Source organism: Poeciliopsis prolifica, unplaced genomic scaffold (assembly GCF_027474105.1).
Source record: "Poeciliopsis prolifica strain line A6 unplaced genomic scaffold, Auburn_PproV2 SCAFFOLD010, whole genome shotgun sequence".
NCBI lineage: Eukaryota > Metazoa > Chordata > Actinopteri > Cyprinodontiformes > Poeciliidae > Poeciliopsis > Poeciliopsis prolifica.
The window spans coordinates 9852003-9879675 of record NW_026562385.1 but is presented as its reverse complement, the minus strand read 5'-3'; the positions used below and the strand labels follow the sequence as shown (position 1 = coordinate 9879675).

The 27673-nt window shown below is 43.9% G+C and overlaps 2 protein-coding genes across 4 annotated transcripts; both read right to left on the bottom strand.

The window, feature by feature from the left end:
- Window positions 1-8598: 8598 nt before the first annotated feature.
- nol12 (nucleolar protein 12) lies at window positions 8599-11043 on the bottom strand. Of its 2 annotated transcripts, none has more exons than XM_055035534.1 (6): window positions 10863-11043; window positions 10492-10597; window positions 10372-10420; window positions 10127-10266; window positions 9959-10050; window positions 8599-9033 (listed from the first exon to the last, which is right to left on the bottom strand). In XM_055035534.1, the coding sequence occupies exons 1-6, from the start codon at window positions 10979-10981 to the stop codon at window positions 8838-8840; spliced, it is 702 nt and encodes a 233-aa protein (XP_054891509.1). In that variant the 5' UTR covers window positions 10982-11043; the 3' UTR covers window positions 8599-8837. The 2 variants fall into 2 exon arrangements, with proteins under 2 accessions (XP_054891509.1, XP_054891510.1); XM_055035535.1 differs by lacking the exon at window positions 10863-11043 and adding an exon at window positions 10700-10830.
- Window positions 11044-11868: 825 nt separating this feature from the next.
- Window positions 11869-27553, bottom strand: srebf2 (sterol regulatory element binding transcription factor 2). Of its 2 annotated transcripts, XM_055035465.1 has the most exons (20): window positions 27212-27553; window positions 22037-22410; window positions 21764-21956; window positions 21514-21674; window positions 20750-20902; window positions 20384-20665; window positions 20193-20307; window positions 19355-19506; window positions 19069-19273; window positions 18812-18987; window positions 17456-17705; window positions 16365-16534; window positions 16119-16290; window positions 15915-16032; window positions 15696-15805; window positions 15457-15589; window positions 14977-15148; window positions 14309-14485; window positions 14093-14204; window positions 11869-13563 (listed from the first exon to the last, which is right to left on the bottom strand). In XM_055035465.1, exons 1-20 carry the CDS (start codon window positions 27300-27302, stop codon window positions 13346-13348), a joined length of 3534 nt encoding a protein of 1177 aa, XP_054891440.1. In that variant the 5' UTR covers window positions 27303-27553; the 3' UTR covers window positions 11869-13345. The 2 variants fall into 2 exon arrangements, with proteins under 2 accessions (XP_054891440.1, XP_054891439.1); XM_055035464.1 differs by having other exon boundaries at window positions 20384-20902.
- Between the last annotated feature and the right edge of the window lie 120 nt (window positions 27554-27673).

The window sequence follows — 27673 nt, the reverse complement described above, 5'->3', positions numbered from 1 at the left end:
CGCAGACCCCAGTGTTGTATCTGTGAGAAATGGATTAGAGTGGGTCGGGGGGTGTTTGAGGGAGCGACCCAGGCTTGTAATAATGTTTTCATCCAGATGAAGTCTACTAAAAAAAAACCTATTATCACTGCAAGAAAATGTTTTCAACTAGCAGTCTTCACAACAACTATACATCTTCCTGATAAGGAAAATCAGTAATCATTTCTTTTCACACACACAGAACAGACCAAGCCACATTTTTCTGATAGCCTACGCTTGGAATTGAAGTGGCACTCCCACCCCTCTAAAATCCACCCTCTGTAGCTACTGGTTTCATTTCAGGAATTTCAACACATGCCCCAGCAGACCACAACTGACAAAACTCAGCCAGTCTTATGAAATGACTGTAGGGAGTAGGTAAGGCCTACAGACACACAACAAACAGCTGCTAAACAGGAGCATAACATGAACTTATGGTAGCAATTAACTCTAAAAATAAATACAAATTTGTAAGACCGTGAGTGAATATTGCAGAAAGATGATGTGCAGGATTATTTTATGCATAACAACAATTAGAGATAGACAAAAAGACAAAAAAAAAAAAAACTTAACGGTTTGTATGCTTCAGCAGAGGTGGCTCACAGACATTAACTGTCAACATGCGGGCTGTAGCGCCTACCTGCATTTCTTCCGATCTGTGATGATTACTTTTCCTCGTACAGCCCTCATCTGCCGTGGGACTGCCTGATCTCTGGATAAGAGCGGCTTGTAGTTACAAAAATAATCAATGTCTGACCAAACAAACACAGAAAGTCCTCACACAGCTCCATGTTCTCAGGCATATGGGAAAGATGTGGGTTAAGCATTAACACACTTTCGGGGGGGTAGGGATGAGGGGTGGAAATAACAATGCTCAAGTTCAGTTGCACTGCTGTGGATTATAATGACCCAAAGGAAGGGACGCATTACACAGTCGGATTCAAAAACTCACTCCAAAACCAATCGCACCCACTGTTCTCCCGCTGGACTGAGGCTCGCTAAAGTATTTCATACGTCCTATTACAGACTGGACATGCTGTGCCATAAATTCCTCCTGACCAGCTATAGACACTGGCTACAGCATAATTTTTTTAAAGCAACTTAGGGTGATATTACTGCCTGCATTCAAATGCAACCGGTAAAGTGTTTTACTTTGAAAGTGTCAGTGCTGCCATCGTGTGCCTATACTGGGACAAAGAAACAAGAGACAGAGACATGCTCCAGTTTAAATGTATGCTCCTTTGTACAACACACAAAAAGAAAGAACGTCAGGTGTTCACCTATCGTCCCCGCTCACTCTGCCTGCAGCTAATTCCGAGTCAGTAACTCTGAGGAGTGTACGCTCTTCGGAGTCGTTTGGTTTGTCTGTTTAACATATATAGCTAGCTTGTCGGGTTACCTGGACAAAAGGTATGAAGTTGAGGGTTTGCTAACATGAAAGTCTGGGTTGTAGCAGTGCAACCAGAGTCTGGAGCCTTCCCAATGGTTAGCTTAAAACTTGAAAATGTTTGCAGCAACAACTCCATTATTTTGATTGCAGTAATGGTTATGAAAATGGTCTGGCCTTTGTTCGATTTTCAGTTATGCGGCCTTGACTATAACATTAGTCCAAAGTCTTTTAAATTCTCTAGCAAGTTTTCTTCCAGGATTATTCTTTATTTAGGTCCATTCAGCTTATTATTAACTCTAACCAGTTTTTACTGTCGCTGCCGAAAAAATACATCCCCTCAGCATGATTTATCACTTTCTCACTGCTTTTCTGTAAAAGGCAATCTCTTCCGATTTGGGATATTGTTTTATGACCTAAAAATAACAATGGATTGTCTCTAGGTTACAAAAGTGGACTGAATACAAATGAACAAAACACTTTAAAGATTTCAGCATGTGAAACTCCCGAATTAGATCTAATTTTCCTTCTAGATTGGATCTATGTGATGCTTTGTGTTGGTTATGCCATAAAATCCCAATAAAATGCATTTCAGTTTGTGTTTGTAACATATTAATATGCACAAGGGATATTTTGTAAGGTACTGCAACAAACTAGTCTTTTCATCCCTTAATATAACTCACATCGCCCTCAAGCAGCCTACCTGCAGTGATGTGGTGGAGTGAGCTCGAGATAGATATCCACTGCCCCCATAGTGCCACTCTTTATCTGTATCGCCAGGATCATCCCACTCTATGGAGGGATGCCTGCTCAGGGAGTGGCTGAAACGGCACAAATACATAAGATATGAAAGGTGGAGTGAAAGTAAAGTTAGCTGCAGTTTGGCTCAAAACCGTAGTGACCTTACCCCCTGCAAGAATTAAACACAAACAGGTTATCTTTCATCTCTGTGTGTGTGGTGTGAGTCTGACCTGGCTGGTTTAAACAGTTCCTGCCTTCGGGCAGGCTGATGACTCTGTGGCCATCCCGTGTGGCCCGGTTCCTCCTTCTGATGGATCATTTTGACCTTTGGCAGGTCAGCCATCGCAGCGTACTCCTCCCTGTTCCGTCCTGTTGATCCCACAGAGAGCCGACCTGACTCAGAAGACTCCATGGAGCTTTGCGAGGAGGTGTGGGTCTGAATGTGTATCTGCGGTGGAGGAGAAGGGCTCCGTGCACGGTGAGAGGACCTCTTGTCATGAGGAGGGGGATGGTGATCATCGTGGCCTTGTCTACCAGCCCTAGATCTCATGCTGCCAGAGGTTCTAGATGTTTCCAAAGAAACGTAGGCAGCTCTGTTGTTACTTGTGGGGTGTCTAGATGGTGAGGCAGACCGAGATACAGAGGAGCTGCGGATTGAATGTGTAGATCCACGCCATGAGTTTGATGAAGAACGGGAGTCATATTTTGTTTCATTATTTGTGTTTTTGCTCTTAAATGAAATACTGGAGTCTCCTTTGGTGGCACTTCTGAGGATTGAGTAGCCTGGGGGATCAATATTGCCTTTTCTTGAAGGAGAGGGGGAGCGGCTGGAGTGTAGATTCTTGCTGTTAAATGAGCTGCCAGTTCGCATATTTCCAGATGAGTGATAGTCAGAAGCATCATAGCTTCCCCTCAATGCCAAAGAACTGTTGGTATCACGGCTTCTGACAGAGCTGGTAAATTCAGCTTTATGGCGTTGAGACTCAGAAGGAGCAGGAAAGTTTTGCCTTGAAGGTGAGGAGTTCAGATTTTTTTGAACATGGCCATTTAATGAGCCACCACTGTGTGCCCTTCCTTGAGCAAAGGTTTCGTGACCTCTCCTAGAAGGAGATGAAGAGCGGCTGCCTAAGCCCCGACTGCCGCTTGTCTCAGTCTTTCGAAGTATGGACTGTCTTGGTCTGTCAGAATCATGTCTAGACAAAGGCACAGTGGAGACTTCACACTCTTGACCATCCAGTTCGTTTCCGGTCGTTAGGTTGCGCAGCTGAGCCTGTCCTTCTATCCCATAGCCTTCTCTTACTGGGGAGCCACAGCGCCCATGGTGGTGACGATCATTGAGAGAAGTTATGGATTCAGAGGTAAAATTTTTCCTCTGTGGCATAGAAGTAACTGGGGAACTATTACGTTGATGGTGGCTACGGTCATTTAGGGATGTGATTGATTCAGATTTACGTAAGGACTGGTTTGAGTAGTTGAAATTTCTCCCTGGCTGCGATGTAGATACTGGAGACCCACTGTGTCTCCTGTGACTACGCTCATTCAGGGATGTGACTGATTCAGATTTATGAGGGAGGGACTGGCTCGAGGAGTTGAAATTTCTCCTTGGCGGTGGAGAAGATACTGGAGAACCACTGCGTCTCCTGTGACTTCGCTCATTCAGGGATGTGACTGATTCAGATTTATGAGGGAGGGACTGGCTCGAGGAGTTGAAATTTCTCCTTGGCGGTGGAGAAGATACTGGAGAACCACTGCGTCTCCTGTGACTTCGCTCATTCAGGGATGTGACTGATTCAGATTTATGAGGGAGGGACTGGCTCGAGGAGTTGAAATTTCTCCTTGGCGGTGGAGAAGATACTGGAGAACCATTGTGTCGATGATGACTACGCTCATTTAAGGATATGATTGATTCAGATTTTCGTAGGGACTGGCTTGAAGAGTCGAAGTTTCTCTGAGGCAGTGAGGACGCACGACTCTGCTGAAAACGATCATAAGTTCTAGATGGGGAGAAAGTATGATGTGTTGAACTAGCAGTTACATCAGTACTGCGACGCATTTGGGCTGAAGAATCATATACCCTCCTTGAAGGTGATGAGCTCCTATTGTCACTACCTAGTCCTGCTGAAGAACTATTTGCTTCTGTCTTCTTTAAGGCACTCCGAAAATCAGAAACAGTACTGGACTGGGACTTGAGAGAAGAAGCAAATGATTTGAAGTTTCTTGGTAGAGTTCCCGACTCAAAACGTCGAGCTTGGGTGCCTTGTAAGGAGTTTTGTGATATTTGCATTGGTCCTTGATTCCAACCACCACCATCAAAGGTTGTTCTGCTGAGAATGCTGCTGGACTCACTGCGTCTTAACTGCAAATTTTCACGTGAGGGGGATGAAGAGCGAGATTGGAGAGTTGAGCCTTGCCTTGAGGAATCATATCGCCCTGACTGTTGATAGGAAGAGATGTTACTCAGAGGATTTGTTCGGCTTAAACCCTTACGACTAGTTGAGGCCAGGGACTCCGCAATCTTAAAAGGAGTAGGACTGGGAGATCGAGGCCCAACTTGTGCTTCAACTTCAACCGCAACCTCATAAGGGTCTGGGGGAGGAATTTCCACAGTAAGATCCTCATTGAGCACTTCTGGTATCGGCCTTTCTGAGGCAACACCAAGATTGGGATTTCTGAAGGGGATAGTATCCTTTGGCTCAATGTTTCTGTGATTAAAGATAGGATGACCTCTTTCAAAATGGCGGAAAGGAGTGGGTGGGCTTTTTTCAGTAAAACGGGCACCAGCTGCCCTCCCGAGGGAGAAGTAGCCACTTTCACGCTTCTCTCTGTCTTCTTTTAATCCTGAAAGAAGTACAAAAATTGGTGATGACTTGCATTTTGAGAGAACTGGAAATGAGGAAAAGGCATGAAAGGTGGAGTAAAGGAACTCATTTGAGAATGGTTACACTATGGCCATAAAGAGGTAGACACCATCTTGGACCACTCTGCCCTTCTTTTCTGCTATTAACAAGGCATACGTGTTGCCTTCCCCATGCTAGATGACTGAATATATTAAGTTGTTGTTATGTGATTGGCTGGATTCCATACATTCAAAAGGTCTACTTGATAAAGCTGCTCCTGAGTGTGTGTTGTATTGTATTACTGATAATTACTCCCCGACACCTCAGCTGGTACTCCAAATGGGGATGCCTAGAAAAAGACACCTCTGGTTGTAACTGGATATAGATAAAGAAGTGCAGTAAGTCACAGGTGTACTGAGAACTCTGTATGCTGCTTCACATAATATCCACAACTACATTACATCAAAGATCAGGTGATCCTTTTCTCTGACATTTAAATGTCTTGACACTCGTACATAACACGCAGCTCTTTTTTATTAAATTGATTTGTTGAAGAATTATGTCAGCAGCTTTGAAAGCACCTGAGCCTCGACTAAAGCTGCCGCCACCTCGCGTTTCCTCCATCCAGGCCTGCCGAGGGTTAGGGCGGTGAGGTGGAGGGTCCAGGCGGGTCATTTTGAGATTGGTGGGGTGACGTCGAATCGGCAAGTACTCCTCGTCGGTACTAACAGAGCAACTGAACTCTTCACTCTGGTCACGACAGCTGTTTGGCAGATCGACATATGTAGACGTGGGATGGTGAGACTTCAACATCCACACAACCAAGACACACCAAAAAAGTTGACATGTTACGTTTGAATGTAGAATTAGTGTTTTATTACATAGGACTATTAAATAGTCATATGTCAATAGTCCTATGTAATAAAACTCAGTAGAGCACTTAAATTAACATTAACATGTCTAGTTCATCCAAATGTTCCGGTTGTAAAGGTCTCTCACCTGTCTGTGGCGTCGTCCTCGTAGATGTAGAACCTGCAGTCGGGGCTCAGGATGCACAGAGAGGTCTCCCCGTTACGCGCCTGGCCTCCATTGACGTCACAGCAGCTGCTCACCACTGAAACACTGTCAGAGTCTTCCTGATTGGAAGAAATGGACCAATCACAAAGTCGAAACACAACCTAACTGAAACACAACCTAGATCCCACTCACAAAGACGATCTTTGATCTTTGAGGCTGGGTCTTCGAGGAAAGGGTTAAAAAAAGCAACCCTCAGATGTGATGAAGATGATAGATGTGAAAATACAGATGAGTTTGAAGTTAACGGATCCAGATATTTCTGACTGAATGTGGTAGAGATTCTCCACTCAGTCCTCTCTGTCAGACGCTCACATGTTCACGCCGCCGTCTGATCAGGGTTACACTCTGTAACTTGATCAGACTTGTGGCTTTCCTCATAAATTTTTCAACATCCTATGTTTTTACACTAAAACCAGTTCCTTTAACTGCATTCTGTTAAAAGGGATTTAAAAAAATAGACCCATCCATCACGTTTGTCAGACAGTGTCGTCTTTTAGGAAACCACTATTAAAACTGAGAAGCTGGCGCTATTTAAAAATAATGATACCCTGAATTTAATGGAAGCCAACCACAGATGTAATTTTTGTTGCGAATGCCAGCAGAGGAAGCAAACGGGCATCTTTACAGCTTCAGCCCGGCTCATCCTGCTCCTGCTTACTGTACGTTGCGCCTCTTTCTAAGAGGCTACAGTTTCCCTGGAGGCCAGTAAGCGATCCAACTTCATTCATTTATAATAGGAGCTGCAGCTGCTGCCTTCCTCCACATTATTACTCTGCAGTAATGAGTGAAATTTTTCTTAATTTACTAAAAGGCAACACATTCCTGCATGATCCCATAATCTATTTTCATATTTGTCACAGTGTACTTTCACACTTTCTCAGTTAACAAAATATCCCTGTAAGTGCAACAATAACAAAAAAAAGAGAATATTTTGTTTCGTTTTAGATCTCAGACATGACAATCCACTTTGTTGTTTTTCATCTGCCGCCTTGACCTCTGACCTGAAAAGAGCCTCCCCTGCTAGGCTTTCCTCCAATCTAGACTAATCTCATCAGTCAGCACCCATTGTACTCTGGTTTTACACAAAGCATCTCTTCTCCAGGTTACCCAGAGTCCTTTCCTACCTTGCTGCTGCTGCTGGTGTCTCTTTCCTCGGTCTGGGAAGAGATTGGCGTCAGCAGCGCTGCTCTGCTCGACCTGATCCCTCCTTCGAGTCCCGAGCTCTTCCCAGTTGCATCCCCATCCTCAGGCAGGGGTTTCTGCAGAGGCTCGAGCTCGGTTCTTTCCCCTGCGCTCGCGTGCAGGTGCCTCTGGCGCAGGCACTCGTGGCAGCGGGAGGGGTCAAAGACATTGGGTTGGAACTTGGGGCATGTGGGCTCGTCGCTGGAGTGGGACATGGTGAGCCCGGCCTGCTCGATCGTTGCATTCCAGGTGTTCTCAAAAGAAAAATACGGTCCAATTAAAAAAAAAAAAAAAAAAGAAAATGGGGGGGGGGGAGGAAATCTACAGAAGAGAAACAGAAATCATCTGGTACATTTCATGAGTTATTTTCAATGCATATCTTCTTATGGGACAGTAACTATTTTTAGGTAGTGGCTGAGCAAAGAACAAAAGCTCAGAAATAAAAATAATTAATTAATTTCATTGTTCATCCACAAGATAAATCTAGACATGTAAAATTTGACATTCAGTCTGAGGACCCCCAGTTACTGCAAGACACTAAATTTAAATCAACATTAATTTACAAACTGAAATTTGAAAGGTGACACACAAAAAAACCCAAATGCAAATGAATGATAATTAACTTTATTTAATGCCACAATTTGATGAGCTGTACCAGGTTATAGCGAAAGCTAATTTGCACCTGCAAATTAGCTTTCACAAAAATGAACAAACATAAAACACAACAACAGATGTTTCTTTAGAGCCACAACACACAGAGTTAATGTTCACATACCTGAGCAGTGTTCAACAAATTTACATTTTAGATTGCGAGGAAAGTTTCCTCCAACGAAGAAGACACGAAAAAGAAAAAAAAAGGTGTAATTACCAGAGAGGGCTCGTGCAGCCTGGAGCTGCTGGGCTCGCGAACATCCCGCCACCCGATTGGCTGCTCGCTCTGAGTCCCGACACTGGAGCATCATCCACGGTGCATCTCGCGTCTCGCGCCGCTGACCCCGAAGCGCCCACGAGCCCTGAACCTACATGGTACCAGTGGGGCCCCCCGCGCGAGGCTCGTTCAGCTGTATTAAATATCATGGGCTTTAGAAAGCGAAATGACGCGCGCGGGCCCAGTGACAGCTGGCACGCGCCCGGCTCGAGTTGACGTAAATAAGTAAAGGAGAGCGAGGGGGGACGAGAGAGGGGATTCACGTGCATTACGGGGCCAAGCTGAGCAGTGAATGTCGACCAAACATGGCGACATTTTAAACATACAAGAAGGTGTTGGTGAGGTTGAAGGAAATGCGTTTCCTGATGCACCGCAGAGGATGCTGACTGCAGCGTCAGGTTTCCTAATTAAACAATAGGACGCAGAGGAACCAAATCCCAAGCGGGACTTTATTTGACACAACTTGAAGCACATACAGTACATTTTGTGAACTATATTTGTATTAAAAAAAAAACAACTCAAAACTGTTAGAAAAATATATAAGATATTTTCAGAGGCCAACACTGTTAGAATTCAATATGGAGAATTCAGCTGAACATCTGCTTAAAACACAGACTCTCAAGCTGATTCTGACATTAAATGTGCCACACACACACACACACAACATTCAGTCTAGATGGTCCGTCTTCTTCCCCGTTTGTCTCCGCCTGTGTTTCTTGCTGGTCCTCCCGCCTCTGTGCACACCCTCCGTGACACCGGGTCTCTTGTCTGGCCAGCGTCCTCGTCTGTCTCGGCCTTCCTGCTTCCCTTTCCTCCTCCGCTTGCTGGTGCACGTGCTGAGCGCCGTCGTTAGGGAGCGGATCCTGCAGCGCAAAAAAAAAAAAAAAAAAAAAAAAAAAGAAATGAGAGAGGGGCAGCAGGTATGCTGTTAGCAGATTACATAATGTTATTATAGGTAACAAAGAAACAGAAAAATTGTCTGATTAAGCCCAGCTAATGTGACGCTAATTACATAAACGAAGCCATAAAGGCAGGAGTGTAAAGCAAAGTTTGTTTTAAAACCACTAAAATGTTAAATCATGTCATTCCTACATTTAAACACCTCAGCAGTTGTGTCCATCACCCAGCTACCTGAAAGATGCTTGTTAACAAAAAGTGTAAAAAAATTTTTTTTAACCAATTATCAGTGTTATATTTCTGTCACATTGTAAAATAGTAGGAGAATTTCATAATAATATTATGCATAATTACCACTTGAAATCTAGTCATTAGACAATAAAACTGGTGTTTATTCTATTTTTTTTTTTGCTTAAGCCTGAAACCAAATCAAAATCATTAAAACTATGATTAAAAATATGGAATTTTATTTCCAGAGTTGGTGCTTTTCTGTTTTTTTTTTTTTTAAGTACTGTGAAAGGAATTGTTTTGATTCAACCAAGAAGCTTATTTCTGATAGGTAATAAATTCAACCTCTCGAAAGAAGACAAATGTAACGTTTCTGTAAAAAAACCCACAAAACCCCCCCCATATATCTATGGTTTCATTTGTATTAAATTACAAAAGTGCAACAACAAAAGCTATTTACTTTTTCATAAACAACGGGGAAATTTTATTTTCACTTTTGAATTTTTTGCTGAACATCTTTTTGCCTTTTTGATAATCATCTTTGGTGACGATCTCAAATCAACAACATTTCACCGAAGTGCTTTAAAGTAAATCTGGTAAATATAGAAATAGCTGGAACCATTGTCCCACCAATTTTGACCAACTTCAATGAGCTCAGCTTACTTTTTGTTCATGATCAAGTCCCTTGGTTTTTTTGGCATTGCGACTCTTTTCTCTTCTTCCTCCTTGTTGTCGTCCTCTCTCTCTTCATTAGCCTTCAAATCACAAACACACGTTAAGAGTCCCAACCACAAACCAGATGAATGCGCAGAGAAGCTCGTGATCCCTCACGTCACTCGTCGCAGGCCCGAACAGGTGAGCTCCCGAGAGGTCCAGATCACTGATGGTCGTCACAGTGACGGTGTGGTTGGGGTGGTCGTACTGAACAGACTCTGTGGTGCTGATCACCGCATCTCCGAGCTCGTCTTCATCTGCAGCGGAAGACGCAGGACAAGAAGAAAATCAAGTGACTGAAGCAAATAAAAATAAGAACAAACAACCACTACAAGTTACACTATACTTCCATTAAAACTCACCGAGAGCTTCTTCCCTCTCCTTCAGCATCTTCATATATTCCTTGTGACGCTGAAAGAAAACAGTGGGAGGTGAAAAGCTGCAACCCAAACGCGTCCTCTGTTTTCTCTGATCACACTTACTTCTTCTCTAACTCTGCTTTGCTCCTCCTTTATTTTCTTCTTGATCTCTTGCACCGCCGCTTTCCTCCGTTCTATTTTCCGCTTGTGGAATCCAGTCAGATAGTCCCTGACAGAGAGCAGAACAAGAACAGGAAATAACGCTGGTCAGTCGTCCAACTCGCTAAACTTGTGGGTTTAAGCGTCACTACCGTACGTGTTGTTCACCCACATGCACATTGTTCCCTTTAATTGTATCCTATCACAGCGTTCCCGCCGACAGAGTTGATATGAACAAAAGACGAGAGCAATCTTGCTATCATGTTAAGCTAACGTGCTAGCCGGCTGGCTAACAACTCCCAGCATTTGCAGCCAGTGACGTCATGTTTACTCACTGCCTGTCCTTGTCGTCAAACATCACGACGCATTTGTTTTCTCTCTTCTTTGAGCCAGGCTTAAATCTGGCCCTTTTCGACGCCGCATTGTTGTTGTTGTTGTTTTTGGGGTTTTTCATGCCGTACACGTGAAGCCACGGAGCTTCACGGTTCCGTCAGTGAAATACGTCCGGCAGGGAACACGCGCATGTCAGTCTGTGGTCCGCTCAGTCACGACACGTCATCAAACAACGACGAAATATTACATCTGTGTAATAAGTATAGATTATACTGGTCATACTAACAGTTGTACTGTGAAACAGTACTACAAAAATACTTTTTGGAACTATTTGAGCTAAATTCTAGCTGTGAAACATGTTCTAGCCTATGATTGATTACTGTTTTTTTTTGTTGTTGAAAGTTTATATTTGACCCTAAAAACCAATCATCTGGTTAACACGTGTCCTAAAGAGTCACACGCCTGACATATTTGGCCAAAATGCACTCAAGCGCATTTGGTGTAACCCAACAACAGGATATGTCCAGACACCTGATACCAACTCTTTGGCACGGTGGTGGAGGTGTGATGATCAGGGTTTATTTTAGAGTCTAAGCGTCTCTCAGTCGTAAGCTGTGGCTTGTATTTTAAGCAGCTGAAGCCTGGCTCATATTGAGTCAGGAAATTAAATTGTCCAAGAAATACTATTGAGCTTGGCTGACATTAATCATTTGAAAGAGAGACAAATATATTGAACTTTACACAGCAACTGTTACGAGAGTAACACCTGCCACAGAGTAAAACCCGACAATGTTTCCTCTCCTTAGCGCATTGCAAAGAGCTTTTCATGGCCGTTTATGGTTTTCTCTACTACATCCTCACAACTCAATGCTTTAGTGATTTTGATGTCATTGGTCAACAGGAAATAGCACAAGTGGAAGGAAGTGGATCACAGAAAAAACATTTAAAAAGTGCGTTTCGTACATCTGTATTTAGGCACCAAACTAAAAAATTACCACACTGGCCGTACAACGTTCTGCTGTTTTATTAGAAAAGAATAAAATGAAACAAAAAAATTTCAAACAATAAAACATCTTGGGCTAACAATTACATCAATAGAAAAGTCTCAATAACAGCTGAGCCATTGCCTTTCGCTTAACCCATTTAGCAGGCAGAGTTAACCAAATACACACAAATATATTTTCAGTACTAATTAAACGTCAGCTTGTTTTCAATAGCAGGAGAATTTCCTATCCTTATTCTTGAACATCTTTTTAAAAAAAAAAACCCGCTTGAAAGAAGTAACCCTTTCATGACTAAACAAAGGATTTCATTTGTATAAAAACAATAGAAATATCTTGATTTTACAGTTTCTGGCCCCTATACTACTTTAACAAATAAAAACAACCGACCGCCCAAAAGCATGTATCACACACAACCATTAAATAAGATATCCAGAGCAAAGAAACAACAACAAAAAAGTGCAGCGTCACGTTGATAATTACAAGTAAAAAGCTAATCGAACAATAAAAAAAAAAAAGATACCACTCGTCAATGTCTTATTTTTTCTTAACTGATACAACATAAGAAAATATTTGCTTTGTACAGAACATCAAGGCTGTTTTGCTTGGGAGCTTCAGATGGCCCTCACTTCCGGGGAACTGTCGCGCTGCAGCGACGCGATTCGCCGGAAGGCTCAGACGGTTGACCTCACCTCGCTGACGCCTCAACGTGATTCGTCTCAAGCAAAGAACGTCGTCTTTTCAACCTGCTTCTATGTACAACTTATATACAGCTACTACAGCAAATGCAATAATCTGCGTAATTGTGTTTTATCAAAACGGAATTCATTTTCTCGACTTCTGCACACGTCACAAGAATTCGTTCTGCCGAATCCCACGAACCGAGTTCGACGGGTCTGCAGCAGTAAGTAAAGAGTCGAATTTCAGCCCAACTCGTGTGCTTCATTTTCCTATGTTGCTGCATGGAACAGTGCTGGCACTGTACAGTATTTGAGGTAGATTGAGACGACACAACCTGCACAGCTAAAACAAGCCTCCTCCGCTCTCTGGGAGCCTGCAAATTAAAAAGGAAGCAGTGATTCAACCACTCATCACCGCATGCTGATAATGACTGAAAGACTTTGTCAACTAAAATTGATCTGCACTGCATCAGCTGTGATGCATTATCCTGTTTTTCTGGACCTGGATTGTTCCTCTGGATCCATTTGTGGGCTTGTCTGCGAATAAAGAAGCTAAATTGTGATGCAGCTCCTGAATGTTTCCGGATTAAAGTTGAGCGATGAGTTTAAAAGAAGGCTGCCAGTACCACTACTGTCCAGACGGTGGAGCCGTAGCACTGTAACAAATTCAAAAATGTGTAGGGATCATTCATTTCACCTCATATGTAATCAGCCGTTTTCCCTATTCCGTGTTTTTCTTTCTTTTCTTTTTTGATCACCATGAAAACAAAAGTTTCAGCGGTGTCTCTTTCTTTCCGTTTGTTTTCAGGAAGCAGCGATGGTGGTTCCCCCGCTGAGGCGCAGCAGGATCTGCTGGCAGTCCTGCACCGACCGACGGTCGCCCACCCGCTCCAGCGTCCGCTTGGCCTCGGCCAGCAGGCGGGCCCGGTGGCCCGGCGGGGTCAGCAGGGGCATGGGCAGGTGGCGGCAGGCCAGCAGGATGGCGTGAGCTCGCTCCCGCTCCCCGACGACGCACTCGCCATCTGACGGCAGCACGAAGGCAGAGAGGAGAAACAGAGAAGTAATCAATTACTGATAAACTACTGGAGCATGTGCTTTCAAAAATACTTGAGTATAAACGTGACTTTTTTGACAATGTCGTTTGGAAACGTTTCTGCCAAATCTAACACGTCATGAATAATAATGTATTTGTTTTATATGTTTCTAGGTGCTAAAATATACTTCACAGTCTACAACATCCTCTCGATAGAAAAAAAAAAAAGTAAATTTGTGAGAAAAAATTCTGAAAATTTCAGATTGATCTAAAAAATTTTCTGTCAAAAAAAGCAGGTAATTTCTGAACTCAAAAACGTGCAAGAAAAACAGAAATTTTGAGGTCAATCTGAAATGTAATAGATAAAATAAGAAGATTACTGAGTTTCAAAAGCTGAACATTTTTGCAAACTTACTCCTTTTTTTCCTTTCTGCAATGTCCCAAAACACACAGTCGCACGTCACTATTCTTGTAGCCAACGTGTGTGTGTGTGTGTGTGTGTGTTTGTGCGTGCGCACCGGCCGAGTACGAGCCATTTGTCCTGCGCCGCAGGTTGTGCTCCAGCAGCTGGTGCGTCCTGGTGGGACTGGCTCCAGCTATCAGCCGCACCGTGGTCTCATGAAGGAAAACCTGAGCAGAACAACCCAAAAAAAAAAAAAAGTGTTACTTCATTGAAAACGTAAAAGCATCAAACATCTTTGAACATGGAGGTGGATCTAGCAGTGTGTGTGTACCTTGTGTTGTGCCTGTCGGTAACACTGTGTGAGTCTCCTGAGCGCGCTCAGGTCCCTCTGGAAACCGGCCAGCTGGGATCCGGGGACCGGACCCGGCTCTCCGTTGCTGCTGCCTCCTCGCTGCCATAAACTGGTCCGTAACGTCAGCAGCAGATCACAAACAAGAAGCTCCACCCCCTTAAATAAAACCACAAACATCCACATCAGGAAAACATATATAAACAAATTTGGGGGAGGGGAAAAAAAACAAAACAGAGAAAACCCGATCACCAAAAGCTCCTGCAACTCAACCCCGGCATGCGCGGCAGAAATCAAGCAGACATTGAGTTGCTGATTGTCAGCGTTGGGGCGGCCGGGCATGGCGCGGATCGGAGAGGCCTCTGTACTGCACTGCAGAGACATTGCACTCAGACTGAGGATCATGCAATGCAACTACAATGCACCACAGCCACCTCCTTCCACCCACACTGCACGCACGCACACACACGCATGCACAACCACCCACACACACAGCCCCAGGCCAGCCTGTCCTGTCCACCACCCAGCATGCAATGCGTTTGTGTCGTAATAATCAGAAACAAAAACAAGCGAAAACCCGGTGAGCGCCAGCATAAATCCCAAAGCGGAGGAAAGAGTGGAGAGCTTCTGACAGGTCTCGTCCGCCGCACCTTGCTGAGCCAGTTTCCAGACGGGCCGAGCGGCACCGAGATGCTGGAGCGCAGGTAGCTGCTGGAGCGGTCGCAGTGAGACAGGCAGGCCGCCACGCCGTCCCCCTTCAGAGGAGACAGGCTCATCTGGACCACCTTGCAGAGCAGCAGCACGGCTTTGGGCAGCGGGTGGCTGGAACGGGGGAGACCGACACGTTAGAAGGTTTAACCAGAGCGCAAGAAATGACTGCAAGGAGCGAGAATGTTGTTTGGAGACAATTTTCAAATGCAAGTAAAAGCCTCTCTAGGATCAACAAACCTTCCAAAGAGCATTTAAGGCTGGAACTGGAAGACACTTTAAATATCCAACATAATTAAATAACACAACAAATCCATACAATTACAAAATTTGGGGCTGCAACTATTGATTATTTCAGTAATCAGTTATTCTGATGATTAATCTGATAAAATCGACGCATTCTGCTGATTTCTGATACTCACTCAAGAATGAGCAGAGCTCTCGGCATCCGCTCCGCTTCTGCCAACAGGGACCTCACTGCGACATCGTCGCCCTGCAGCCAATGAACAGCCGCCTTCAGCACCAGAGCCCACCAGCGGCTCACTGGGTCGCCCACTGGCCACAAGGAAACCGACGGAGCAGAATTAAAGGGAGCACACGGTAAACACGGTGATGTTCATCGTGATTCCTTATGAGGAGTTTCTTTGCGTGACGTTCAAACCTGGGATGGCGGTGTAAGTGGGAGGAGTCGTGAAGGGCGTGGGCGGCGAAGGAGAGTCCTCTGTGCAGTTATTCAGCAACTCCAGGAACTCCAGGGCATTGGAGAATTCCCTGGGAAAAGAAACCAAAATAAAAAAAATGAGATGACACACAAAAAATAAATCGCATGATTAGCGCCCGCGTCCCGCTGGTGGAGAGACGGCAGCTCTCTTTTTCTCACCCCAAGTTGTTCTTGCAGCTGCCTGCGTCGGCGTCACTCTGCGGCTGGATGAGGGTGTGAACGGCTCTTTCCAGAAGCTTCCTGCAGAAGCAGCGGTGCAGCTGGGCGATGGGGTCGGCTGCACAACGCAACAATGACAGAAACGGGTGAGCAGAGAAACATGACGTCCAAGAGGCGGAAAAAACGAGACACAAAGACACGAACCCGGGTCTCTTTGAGAAGTAAACACTTCATCGCTGCTGTCCGACTTCACCGACCAATCACAGCTCAGGAAAAACTGCCGGCCGAGCGGCGTGAAGAGCCAGCGCAGGCAGTCGGGGATCTGCTTGGTCTCCGACTGGTTGGCCACGCTTTCTGCGCAACCGAGGAGGTATCCCTGGGAGACAGAACGATGTTCCTGTCTGATGTTTTGTTTTTGGATCAGCAACAGAAGAAGAAGAAGAGACGTACCGGCAGGAAGGTGAGATGGTGTCCCAGGACGCAGCGCAGGGCCGTTGCTGCAGTGACATAGATCTGAGCGAACTGAGCCGGCGCCATCTTGCCCTGGGCGCTCTCGCTGAGGTTGGCGGCGCTCAGAGACAGAGACAAAGCCCACAGGCTGCTGCGCTGAGGCAGCTTCCCTACAGAGACGAGAATAAAAACAAACACTTATCCCCTCTGGACGCCGCTGACCACGATCTCTGCAGGCTTCACAAACTCAAATTTAAGACATTTTTCCGACACTATGATGACTGAAATTTAAGACCTGCAACATGACAGAAATGTACAAAAGAAAATCACATACTTCATAAAGTAGTGTCAAAGTTTTTGGGCCAAGAAGGCACGGGTTGGTAACAGATTGTAACAGAGAATATTTGTTAGTTTAACCACTCATCCGCTAAACAAGACTTTTAGCTCTGCTAATGCTAAACTGCTAAACACAGGAAAACGAAATAGTAAAAGCTGAAGTTAAAAATTAAGAGAAGTGTCTCACATCTTCAGCCAGAGTCACAGAACACAACAAAGACACCTTTCCACAGTAATATGCTGCACAAGAACATTGTCTGACCAACTGGCGGCAATTTAAACTTACCAATGACAGATGCAAAAAAGCTAGCTAGCTAACAAAGGTTTATTAACAGCTAGTTAGGAAGCTAAAGCTAAACTGCTACGCATGTAACCAAATTAGCAGAAGCTAAAGTGCTAAAGATGTTAAAAGTTGAGCTGAAGCTGAGGCAAGCACATACAAAATAATTATCGGCAGCCAAAGTTAAACCGCAAAGCACATACAAACAAATTAGCTGAAGCTAATGCTAACTATTAAGACAACTATCTCTCAGTCTGAGTAAATAGTCCTGCCACTACAAAATTTAAGACTTGTGATTGACCTACTTAAGGCTGACTTAGATTTCTTTTTTTTTTTTTACTGAATGAATTTAAGACATTTTAAGGACGTCATTTTAAATACGTGATTGTAAGGCTTTTTGAGAACTCCCTGCTGACAGTCAGGAATGACCTCTTATCATCCGAATCCAATTCTGTGCTTCACTTTGTTCCCTGACCTGTGAGCTGCAGCTGGCTCAGCTGGTGGTAAACCAACGCTGCGTCTCTCGCGCTCGTCCTCGCCTCCTCTCCCTCGTGCTTGCCCCCGACCTGGTGGACCAGCCAGCCGAAAGGCACCGGACGATGCAGACAGTAGCGGATCAGATTCCAGGACAGGGAGCAAAGCAGGTCCAGACCGCTGGAGGGCAGAGCTCTCGTCAAGACGGAGAGGCAAGTCTCCAGGCTGGCCATCGCCGCCGTGTAATCTCCCTGCAGCAGAGAACAAGCGGAAAAAGGAGACGCTCAGTGTTGAGCGCAGGGAAAAGTGGAGGGTGTCACGACTCAGACATGAAAAAGCATTTGAACAAATGCAAAAAATAAAACGAGACATGGAGGAGGAACGCCAAGTCGAGACATTAAAAGAGAAACAAACGACAGAAAACACAGAACAAGCAGTAGGTGGAATAAATTAGCCCGACTTTTTTGCATGTTTTCACAGTACAAACACAAATATATATTTTTTGAGGCAGGGAAACACAAAGCACCGCATAATTGTGAAGTGCAAATAATTCATACGGCTTCATATTTTAAAAATGTATCTAATTTGATGGGGTTTTTTTTGACAATGAAATTTATTCGGGTGTTAAAAGTTCACCCCTAAATCCAATAACAAATCAGTGGCATAACTTGAAAACTGATGTCTCCAGACGATTTTTGTCCAAACCCATTGAACTTGAGCTATTGTGCAAAGAAGAATGTGCAAATACCACGACTCTAGCCAAAAGACTTGCAGCTGCAGGAAAATAAATATTGACCCGATGGAATCAAAAATCACAGAAATGTTGAAAGTCACGTGTTTTTTCTTCCACTTCACAAAAGCTCACTATTTTGTCTTGGGCTGTCACATAAACACCAATAATAACACATTAAAGTTTGTGTTAACAAGTAAAAAAGTTTGAGATTTGAAAACTGCTGCACATTTTTTACTCTTAAAGGGGCAAAATTATTTACTTTTCAGACACATAGTGCCATTTCATAACACATTCAACTAACTATGCTGACTTCAGTAGTTATTAAATGGCTGTATGTCAAATATGACCAACAACATTTTAGCAGCGTTGCTCTGAAAAGTAGCAGCTATGATGAGCTCAGCCGATGATGCACAGTTCCGCCAGGTGTTTGCCAATTGTTGCCGGCTAGTCTGAAGGAACTGAGCGGGAGATGGGAGAGTTGAGGGGGGGGGCTGGCGTTTTGGCCAGCTGATTGATTATCACAGGAGTTTCAAGAATTTCTCAAGCGTGCACGAAAGACTCAAAGCAACACTCAAAAAAAGTTGATTTTACATATTTCTCATTTTTTCTTCCTTCTCTACTCACCCTGTGGAGATGTAGATCTGCTTGCTTGCGGTGCCTCCAGAAGGACACCGATTTGGGCGAGTGAAGGGGTGTGACAGGCTCCCAGAGGTACAACACCCTGACACAGCCCCACAGCGCCCCCACCCCACTCAGGACCCACACAATCACCCATGGCAACAGGCAGCGCAGCCAAGAAGCTGCAGAACAAGGGGATTTAATTAAGTCATTTCAGCTTATGCTACAAACGCTTGATGGACGCAAGAGCGACTGCTGCTCACCAAAGTCCTGTGTGTGAGTTGGAAACCAGACGAGCGTCCTGGATGGGACGTGGGCTGCCGCCAGGCTGTGGCTTCCCGCGTCCTCTGAGCCCAGCAAAGAGGGGAGTGGGTTCAGAGACAGGCAGAAGAAGGTCAGCGCGCACAGCAGCAGCCGAGAACGGTCCATCACTCCCACCGTGGAGGGAGAGTCCGGCTCGCTCTTCACCTTGGAGACGCAACGAAAGACAATGAAACTGGTCCTGATGACGTCTAAATATTTGATTAATCCTGCCCTCACGCGCTTTACCTGATGGTGATCCAGTAAGGGGCTGCCCGGCTCAGAGTCAACGCAGTACGGAGAGAACTGGTGCGGCGAGCCGGAGCCGGAATCCGAGGCCGGAGGAGACATCATCACTCCCTCCTGTTTGAGATCGACGTCTTCGGACAGGATCACAGGCTCTGGGGCACAAAGCATTGATCCTCAGACGCAATAAACCTTAAACGATGTAGGCTAATTAAGGATTGAGCTGCTGAAAGGAAGGACAACCTCTATTCTTTTTTAAATCTCTGTCTTTTGTAGAACATGTTGCAAGTTGGGGATTTTGAGACTTTTGAAAATCTCTGAGAAAAACTGACAGAAGACACTCAGGCGTAACCGTTATCGATGAGCAATGCTAACGTTTCTAATGACGCTAACCGCTAACACGTTAGCAGCTTAGCAGCAGAGACGTAAACTCCACATCATGTTCTCTTTGTTTTAAGCTAGTAAAACTAGTGTTTTCCCTCACACACAGTGTAACGTCACCTCTTCTCTTAATAAAATTAAACAACAACCACTCAAGGAACAAAGGCGAGGAAAAGATTGTGTGATTACAAAGGCTTCCTAAGCTCGTTTTTTGTGACTAGATATGCATTTGCTTATGATGTGTCATTTTGTTGTATCTTTTATGTCTTGCGTTTTTATGAAACGCTTAGTTTTGACTTTTGGACGGACCGAGGTGCTTTATTTTGTCTCTCTTTCTACTCTAAAGTCCTGTAAATTTACCATACAAATAAGAAGGTCCAGATGCTGCGACTGACATCACATTAAGCTTCCCTGTCAAGCAGGTGGTCAAACACACGCAGAAACATAAACGAAGCCTTACTGTTTTTCTGGTTGGCCATCTTGAGGGAGAGATTCTCCTGTCGTAGTTTGTGGTTGACCTGCTGCAGGTACTTTATGTAGTCAATAGCTTTCCTCAGCACGCCTGACTTGTGCATCTGTTGGGGGAAAAAGGCAAAATAAGTTTGTATAAAATGAACCGTGTTTTCTAGATTCTTTACTGTATGAGCCCACCTTGGCGTCGCTGCCCATCACCAGGTCTCTGAGCTCCACAATCTTATCGTTGATGGAGGATCTGTATCTCTTCTCGATGATGTTGTGGGTTGTCCTCCTTTCGCCCTCCTTCACCACAACTCCTTGCCCTGCCGCTCCTGCCGACACCGGGCTCTGCTCCATACTTGGTCGGGCGGCGGTAGTGCAGGGGGCGGAGCCTGGCTGGAGCTGCTTGATGGGCAGCTTGTCTCCTCCTCCCATCATGACTGGAACGGTGGTCAGAATGTTGCTGCTCATCAGAGTCTGGGAACAGGAATCAGACATGATGCTGAAGCGATCGTCACAGATCGGCGAGAACGTGGGAGGACTTCTGGCCGCTCCGCTTACCGGGACTTGTAGCGCCGTATTCTGGATGGGCGTGGTCAGGGTGGTGATTCCTGCAGGGCTCTGCATGGTGGACAGCACCTGAGTCCCGTCTGGTTTGAGCGTCGTGAGGACCAGTGAGTCCGTCTTAAGAATCTGAGGCTGCTGGACCAGAACCTAAGAGGAGGAGAAGAAGATTTAACATTTGCTTCAATGCAGGGTTTCTAGATTAATATTATGAACAAAGGAGGAGAGGAAAAAAATGAAAGGAAATAGAAAAAATGTCAAAGAGTAAAGAAAGAAGGGAAAAAAGGAAGATAAAAAAACAAACTTAAGGACAAAAGAAAGGATAAAAGGAAAAAATAAAAAAAATGTAAAAGCAAAAAATGACAAGAAGAAAACATGGAGAAAGTAAAAAGGTTAAAGGAAAAGTAAGGCAAAAAAGAAAAAGGGAAAGGAATAAGAAAATGGGGGAAAAACAACAACAAAAAGAATAAAAAATGACATAAAAGAAAGAGAAAGGGGAAAAAAGAAAGGAGAAAGTAAGGGAAAAATGAAGAAAATAAAAAAAGCAACCAAAAGGAATCAAATTGAATTTTATTTGTGTAGCACATTTCTGAAAATGGAGATTTTAAAGTGCTTTATATCATAAAAACACAAAAAGTACAAAGTCATAGAAAACACAAATAAATGGGGGAAAAAAGGAGGAAAAGGAAAATAGAGGTGAAAACTGGAAGAAAGAATAAAAGACCAAAAAAAACGATGGATGGAAAACAAGTCTCACTGACCGGTACTTGTTGCATCTGCTGCTGCATGGTGTGGACTGTAGTGGGCGCTGTAGAGAGAGTCTGGATGGTCTGACCTGTTGGGGTCAGAACACGCTGATGCTGAATGGTGACTGGCTGCAGCTGTGGTGATGTCATGATGCTCTGCATTTGAGGCTGGAGGACTGGAGGAAAAACAAAGGCGCTTTCAAAATATGCAGGGAGGGAGAGAATTATGAAGAAGAAAGAAAATAAAAGCAAACACTGTGGTCACCTTGAAAACTGGGAGCGGGACTCTGATGGCAGATGACTGGGTTCTGGATGAAGCGAGACTGGCCCCCGCTGGAGGCGATCATCACGGTCTGGGCTGCCTGCGTCTGGATGGGGAGCGGCGTCTGGGTGTGTGTCTGAACCAAAGTCTGGACCGGGAAGTTCTGTGTCTGGAGCGGAACCCCCTGGGTGTGCATCTATAGTCACAAAAAAAACACATAACATTTAAACAATGTTTTCAAGCTGGAGAACTAATAAAAGGTGGATGTTTAAATACCTGGATGGCCGCCTGGGCCGTCTGCTGAGGCTGGATGGGCTGGACCACCTGGGGCCGCGGCTGAAGCAGCGGCGGGTTGCGGGTCAGCTGCTGCTGCTGCTGCTGCTGCACCGGCGGGGTGGTGGTGGGGGACGGGGTCTGTGCCGGGGTCAAGGGGGGTGTGAGGGGTACAGTCTGAGGAGACAGCGTCTGGGATGAGATGAGGCTCATGGTGGAGGTCTGGAAAGCTGCGGCGCTTGGGGTCTGGGGAGTGGGCGGGGCCTGGACGGCCGGCTGCTGGGGGGCACCACCGACGACGGAGACCCCCGTGGACATTTGGTCCTCAAACATGTCCTGGAAGTCCCCCACCTGGTTGCTGACGAACTGCAGCATCTCTGTGGGAAAAGAAATGAGGGAATGTTCCAGATTTTAAAGAAGAATAAAAATCCACCACAGTTGAATTTTAAATGCATCAGGGTTTTCCCCGGTGTTTTATAAAGCCTGGCGGGCCACCAGGCTTTACTTGTGCCCCTGCCAGGCTAAGCAATGCTTATTTATTTAAGTAGTTTTAAAATGTTTGCATTTTTTAAACTTTATTGTTGGTGTTCAGGTATTAATCTTCCAATATCTAATTTCCTCTCAACTTTAAAACATTTTTTAACTTAAAAACGCGACGTGCTGCTGGATGACTGACTGCCCTAGCGCTCAATCAGCAGGATTAGCAAGTTTTCTGGGGGAAACCATGTGTATAAATGGATGTCATGGACATAATAAAACATCTTATTAAGATCTCTAATTCCTGCAGACAGATAAGAGTCAGCAGTGACCTTGAATCTGCACCTTTCTGCAAGCGTTGCTACTGTTGCGTTACGAAAGTAGCCTTCAAACAATCAGCCTTGAAAAATGCTGCTAATCTTGATGGCCCTTACAGATGGCAGATAGATACCATTGTGTAACTATAGTAAGTGAAGGCATGCCAGAAATAGTCCACATACCTGATAGTACATAACAATACATCAATTTCATCATTATAAGTCTGGCAGGCCAACAGACGACTTGAGCCCCCGTCAGGCTAAAGTTTGTTTACCGTCTTTATGGCAACAACTCCAGCGAATAAAATGACAAGTCAAAAAATGTTGACATTGAAGAGAAAAAGTATATATTCATTCCTGTAATTCATTTTAACTTTGTATTTAAGTATTGTTAATAATGTCTTCCAATAACACATAATTTTTTTGTATTTCCAGGTTTCCTGTCAACTTTTTAAAAAATTGTTAAACTCAAAAACATGGTGAACTGCTGGCCTCCCTGCCACAGGGCTTATCCAGCTCTGTGGGGAAACCCTGACCTCCTTTAAGAGTTACTCTGGAATTTATTTGAGATGATCATCTATTATGACAAGACTAATTGTGAACATCTAATATTCCCTTTACGGCTAAATATCTGGAGCGTTCTCCGAGGCTTGAAGGAACTGGATTAGACCCGCTGTTATTGCGACAGGTTGCCTTTATGGACCTGAAGCTTTCCGCAGATCATCTGAAGGTTCCCTGACTGAAGGCTGATGGGTAGGATGTCAGGGTCACCAACAGCCTCTGACCTTGAACTCGGTCCAGCAGACAGAGAGCCGATCTCCGGACTGTTATAACTTTACGTGTCTTTTCAATCAGCTGGGTCCATTGTTCTGCTGTTTTTTTTTTTTTTTTTTTTAAGTTTCACACACATGTAACCTGGATTTGTGACATAAACTCAGATTCTGTAAAATCTTTAGATATTCTCGTTTTATTTTTTATTTTTATTTTTACAGCTGATTTGATTATAACTGAGAAACATATCCAGAAAACAAGCACAGGTTATGAAACTTGTAAACCCAGCTAAAAATAACTTTCAAAGCCCTCAAGGGTGTCAGTAAAGTAGCAGACATCCTGTCTCACCCAAAACCTCCAACTCTACTGCATCTGCAGCTGAGTGGGATCAAATGAAACCACTGACAAATTTATGTTAGCGATTTGTGCTCCTACACACTTGCAAAGCCATGCAAGTGTATGATTTAAGATCATAAACAGGGTAAATTCAGAGGAAAGAGTTTGCTCGTGAATATGTTAATGCTAGAACAGAAAAATGACAAAATGAGGGGCAAATAGTACAAATGTAGGGAATTAATCCTTAAAAATGTTTCTGCATGCAGAAAAATAAACTTACCCAACATGGTTGGGCTTTTGTAGCATTTTATTGATTTTTGGAATCTGTAAAACATGTGCGCTTCGCGCTCCTTGGAGAGAGGTTTTACTGCTACACTGACGATGATTAATATCGATACTGATTAACAGTGATGAACAGATATTTTTCTCGCTCTTCAAGTCAAAACCGCTTTAGCATCTTGGTCCCTAAAATCCGGATGAAATGTGAGCATAAGGGTAGTAAATGTCCATCCAGAAGACCTGGTGTAGTTTGGGATTCAGAATCTGAACACACTGCACCAAATGTGGCAGCCATTATTTACCCCCCCTTCAGTTTCTATTGGGATGAAAACAAATCCCTGAGGTGGAAATAGTATTCAAAATAAGAGCAGCATTAACATGGTCATTTGCTGACATCACTTTAGCTCCACCCCCCTTTAAAACAGGAAGTTCCTTGTTTTGATGGCGGGCATCCTCCTTCTTTTTCAAGCTATTTTTGGTGAGACAAAACAAGTTGATGCTGAATCACATTTTGAACAATGACCATGTTACCATAATGACACTGGTCATTGAGCATGGAAGAATATGTTATTGCGATTCATAAAACTAAGGAGAATCAGAAACACCTGATAAAATTAGGAGTATTTTGAAGCACAGCAAAGAGTCAAACAAGTATAGCAACCTGGTTAAGCTCGCAGCTTAGCTTAGCTTAGCAGGGCTATCTGCTCTGGTAGCCAACCTGCGACTGTTTAACAAACATGTCACTCCACGTTTTCCAGCAGTAGTTTAAAACAGCATCAACTTCATATGAGTCACTCTTCAGCTTTGTGACTCATCTGGTTTTAATGGGTGGAAACATTTCCAAACTCGGGCGAAAACTAAAAATTATTTTAGTTATTGATTCATTTGATAAAGAAAAAATGTTTTGCCACATTCTACAGATTTTTCCTTTAACCACTCAAGCTTTTTTTTTATACAAAATTGGACATAAATTACAAGACGAAAATAATTAAATTGATTTATTAATAAGTAAATAAGCATCTTCCTGCCAAAATGCATTCTTTCAGTGGATTTGAACGGAGTAAACCTAAACCCACGTCTCTTGAGAAGCTTTGGGTAAAACAAACAAACGTAAACATGTCTATGTTGCCCATAACTGTACCAACAAGCAGTAATGTTTTTTTTTTTTTTTGCAGTAAAGGACCTTTTTTGAGTCTGCAGTTACCGATTAATCATTAACTAAAGTAGTTATTTCAATAATTGATTCATCAAAATAAATCTTATTAATTGTTTCGGCCCCATTCCAAACTACAAAATGCATTTTTCTTGCAAGTAAAGGAAAACAAATGAAGTACATTCAAGACAAGATCAGGTGATAATTCTAAGAGGGAGCGTTATCTAAAGGCTTGAAATGCTGGAGGACAGCACTATTGCTCAACTTTTGCATTTATTATATTATTTTTCAGCAAGCAAATAAAGACGCACCCTTCTGCAACTGAGTGGATTACCTCAAAAAGGAATGGGCGCAGTCAAAAAGCAAATAGCATCACTGAATGACAATTCCAAAAGACAGAAGGACGACAAACAGGAAAGATTTCAGATTGTAGATGCAACTCAAAGGAGTTCACAAATTCAAACAAGCCAAAACCACAGCAACGCATTTGCGAGCTTCTACCTCAGACGTTATACTATATGTAAGGTCACTTTGTGATCACACAGTTCCACGTTTGAGACCCCAATGATTCGATTGAGCTGACAACAACAGGGGACGCGTAAAAATGAATAAAACTGAGAGCAGTTTCCAAAAGAAAATAAGTTATGCAATGAGATCTGCAGTAGCACGGCAAATGAAGGGAAGGTAAAATTATTTGAAAGAAGCTGTTAAAAATCCCTTCCTGTCATTTCCGTGACCAAGTCAGAATTAGTACCAATGAAAAGACTTCAGTGTTTCAATCTGTTGGGTCTGAGTCAGGTGAGGAAAGTGTGAAGCTGCGGTTCGCCTGTCGGTCCATCATCCGTCGCTTCTCTTTCACACTGTCGACACATTCCTCTCTTTTGACATCAACATTTAGGGGGAAGTCATTGCTGTCTGCTCATTCTGTCACAAGGATGACCTCGGAAAGATGAGGAACGTATTTTTACGGCATTATGGAAAATTATTTCTCTTACGTTTGGATAAAACAGAATTAAAGCCACAGATTTACTTTATTTTGAAAGAACTTTAGACAAAATCTCTTTGAGCATGTTTGCATCACTGAGACAAATACAATTATATTTGAACTCCCTTCCGTATCATTTTTGGTACATTTTTATAACATAACAAGAATGTTATTAGTACCAATCCGGCTCTGCACACCGTTTGTTGAAACATTTATTGACGCTGCACCAAACAGCATTCCACCATTTGCTCAGACCTTCTCCTCTTTGCCAAATTTGCTCCAAGCTTGCAGGGTTCAGCACTTGATCGGTTATCACTGCAGAACAAGCTTGGCAAAGGTAAGAGGGGGGAAAACAAAGGGATGCGTCAGGACAGAAACAACAAGCCAGAACATTTCACCAGGCATTGTTTTCTTAGATGTGACTTTTATGTAAAAAAAAAAAAAAAAACATCTTATTTTTAAAAGCTCTTCAATTAATCTCGTGTTCCCCCAGATTTTTTTTTCTTACATTAAAACATACAGAATTAAATGATACAATAAACCCAGATATGTGTTGATCTGGTGTTCATTTCAAGAGAGAAGAAAACTGACAGCAGTGTAGAAATATCTTCAAGACAGTGAATAATTACAGGAAGTACAAAAACGGAGGCAATATTTTCTCTAATAAAACAACAACAATAATAATATTCACTAATATAATGAGTTTTTTTCTAGAATAACTCCAACTTTAGGACTAAAGGCTGACGCTGCTGACTATAAATAACAGTTGTCATGTATCAGGATGTCCACAGACTGTATGGAAACGGGCCAATGTTTGGTAAACAACACTGAACGGTGTTGACAGCGGCAGGTCTACTCACCGTCAATGTCTCCCAGAGTGAATTCGTCCCCTAACTCCGCCAGCGTCGAGTCCATGGTCTCCATGGGAGAGACGAACTCTCCAGGATCCATCCTGCTTGTCAGCGGCTCACCGCTCCGGCTGTCACCGGAGGGTCGGAGGAGAGAACGGGCAGGAGATTGGTGGGCTCCACCTGGACGCTTCACGACGCCCTCCGCGGTCTTATCTAATCTGTCGACACGAGTCTTATCAAAAACACCCTCTATGCGGCACCGGAGCCCCACGGCAGGCAGACTTTACCGCCTACAAACTCGCCAACTGCTTATTATTTCCAAGGCGACGCCATCTTGTTTTACGCTGATTACGTCACTCACAAACACACTCTGTGGGCCAGAGCGACGCCCGATTGGCTTGGCATCAGCCGTTCTTGTCATGAGACCAGCCGCCCTCGACCAATCAGAGGCTCGTATTCACTGTGGTCTGA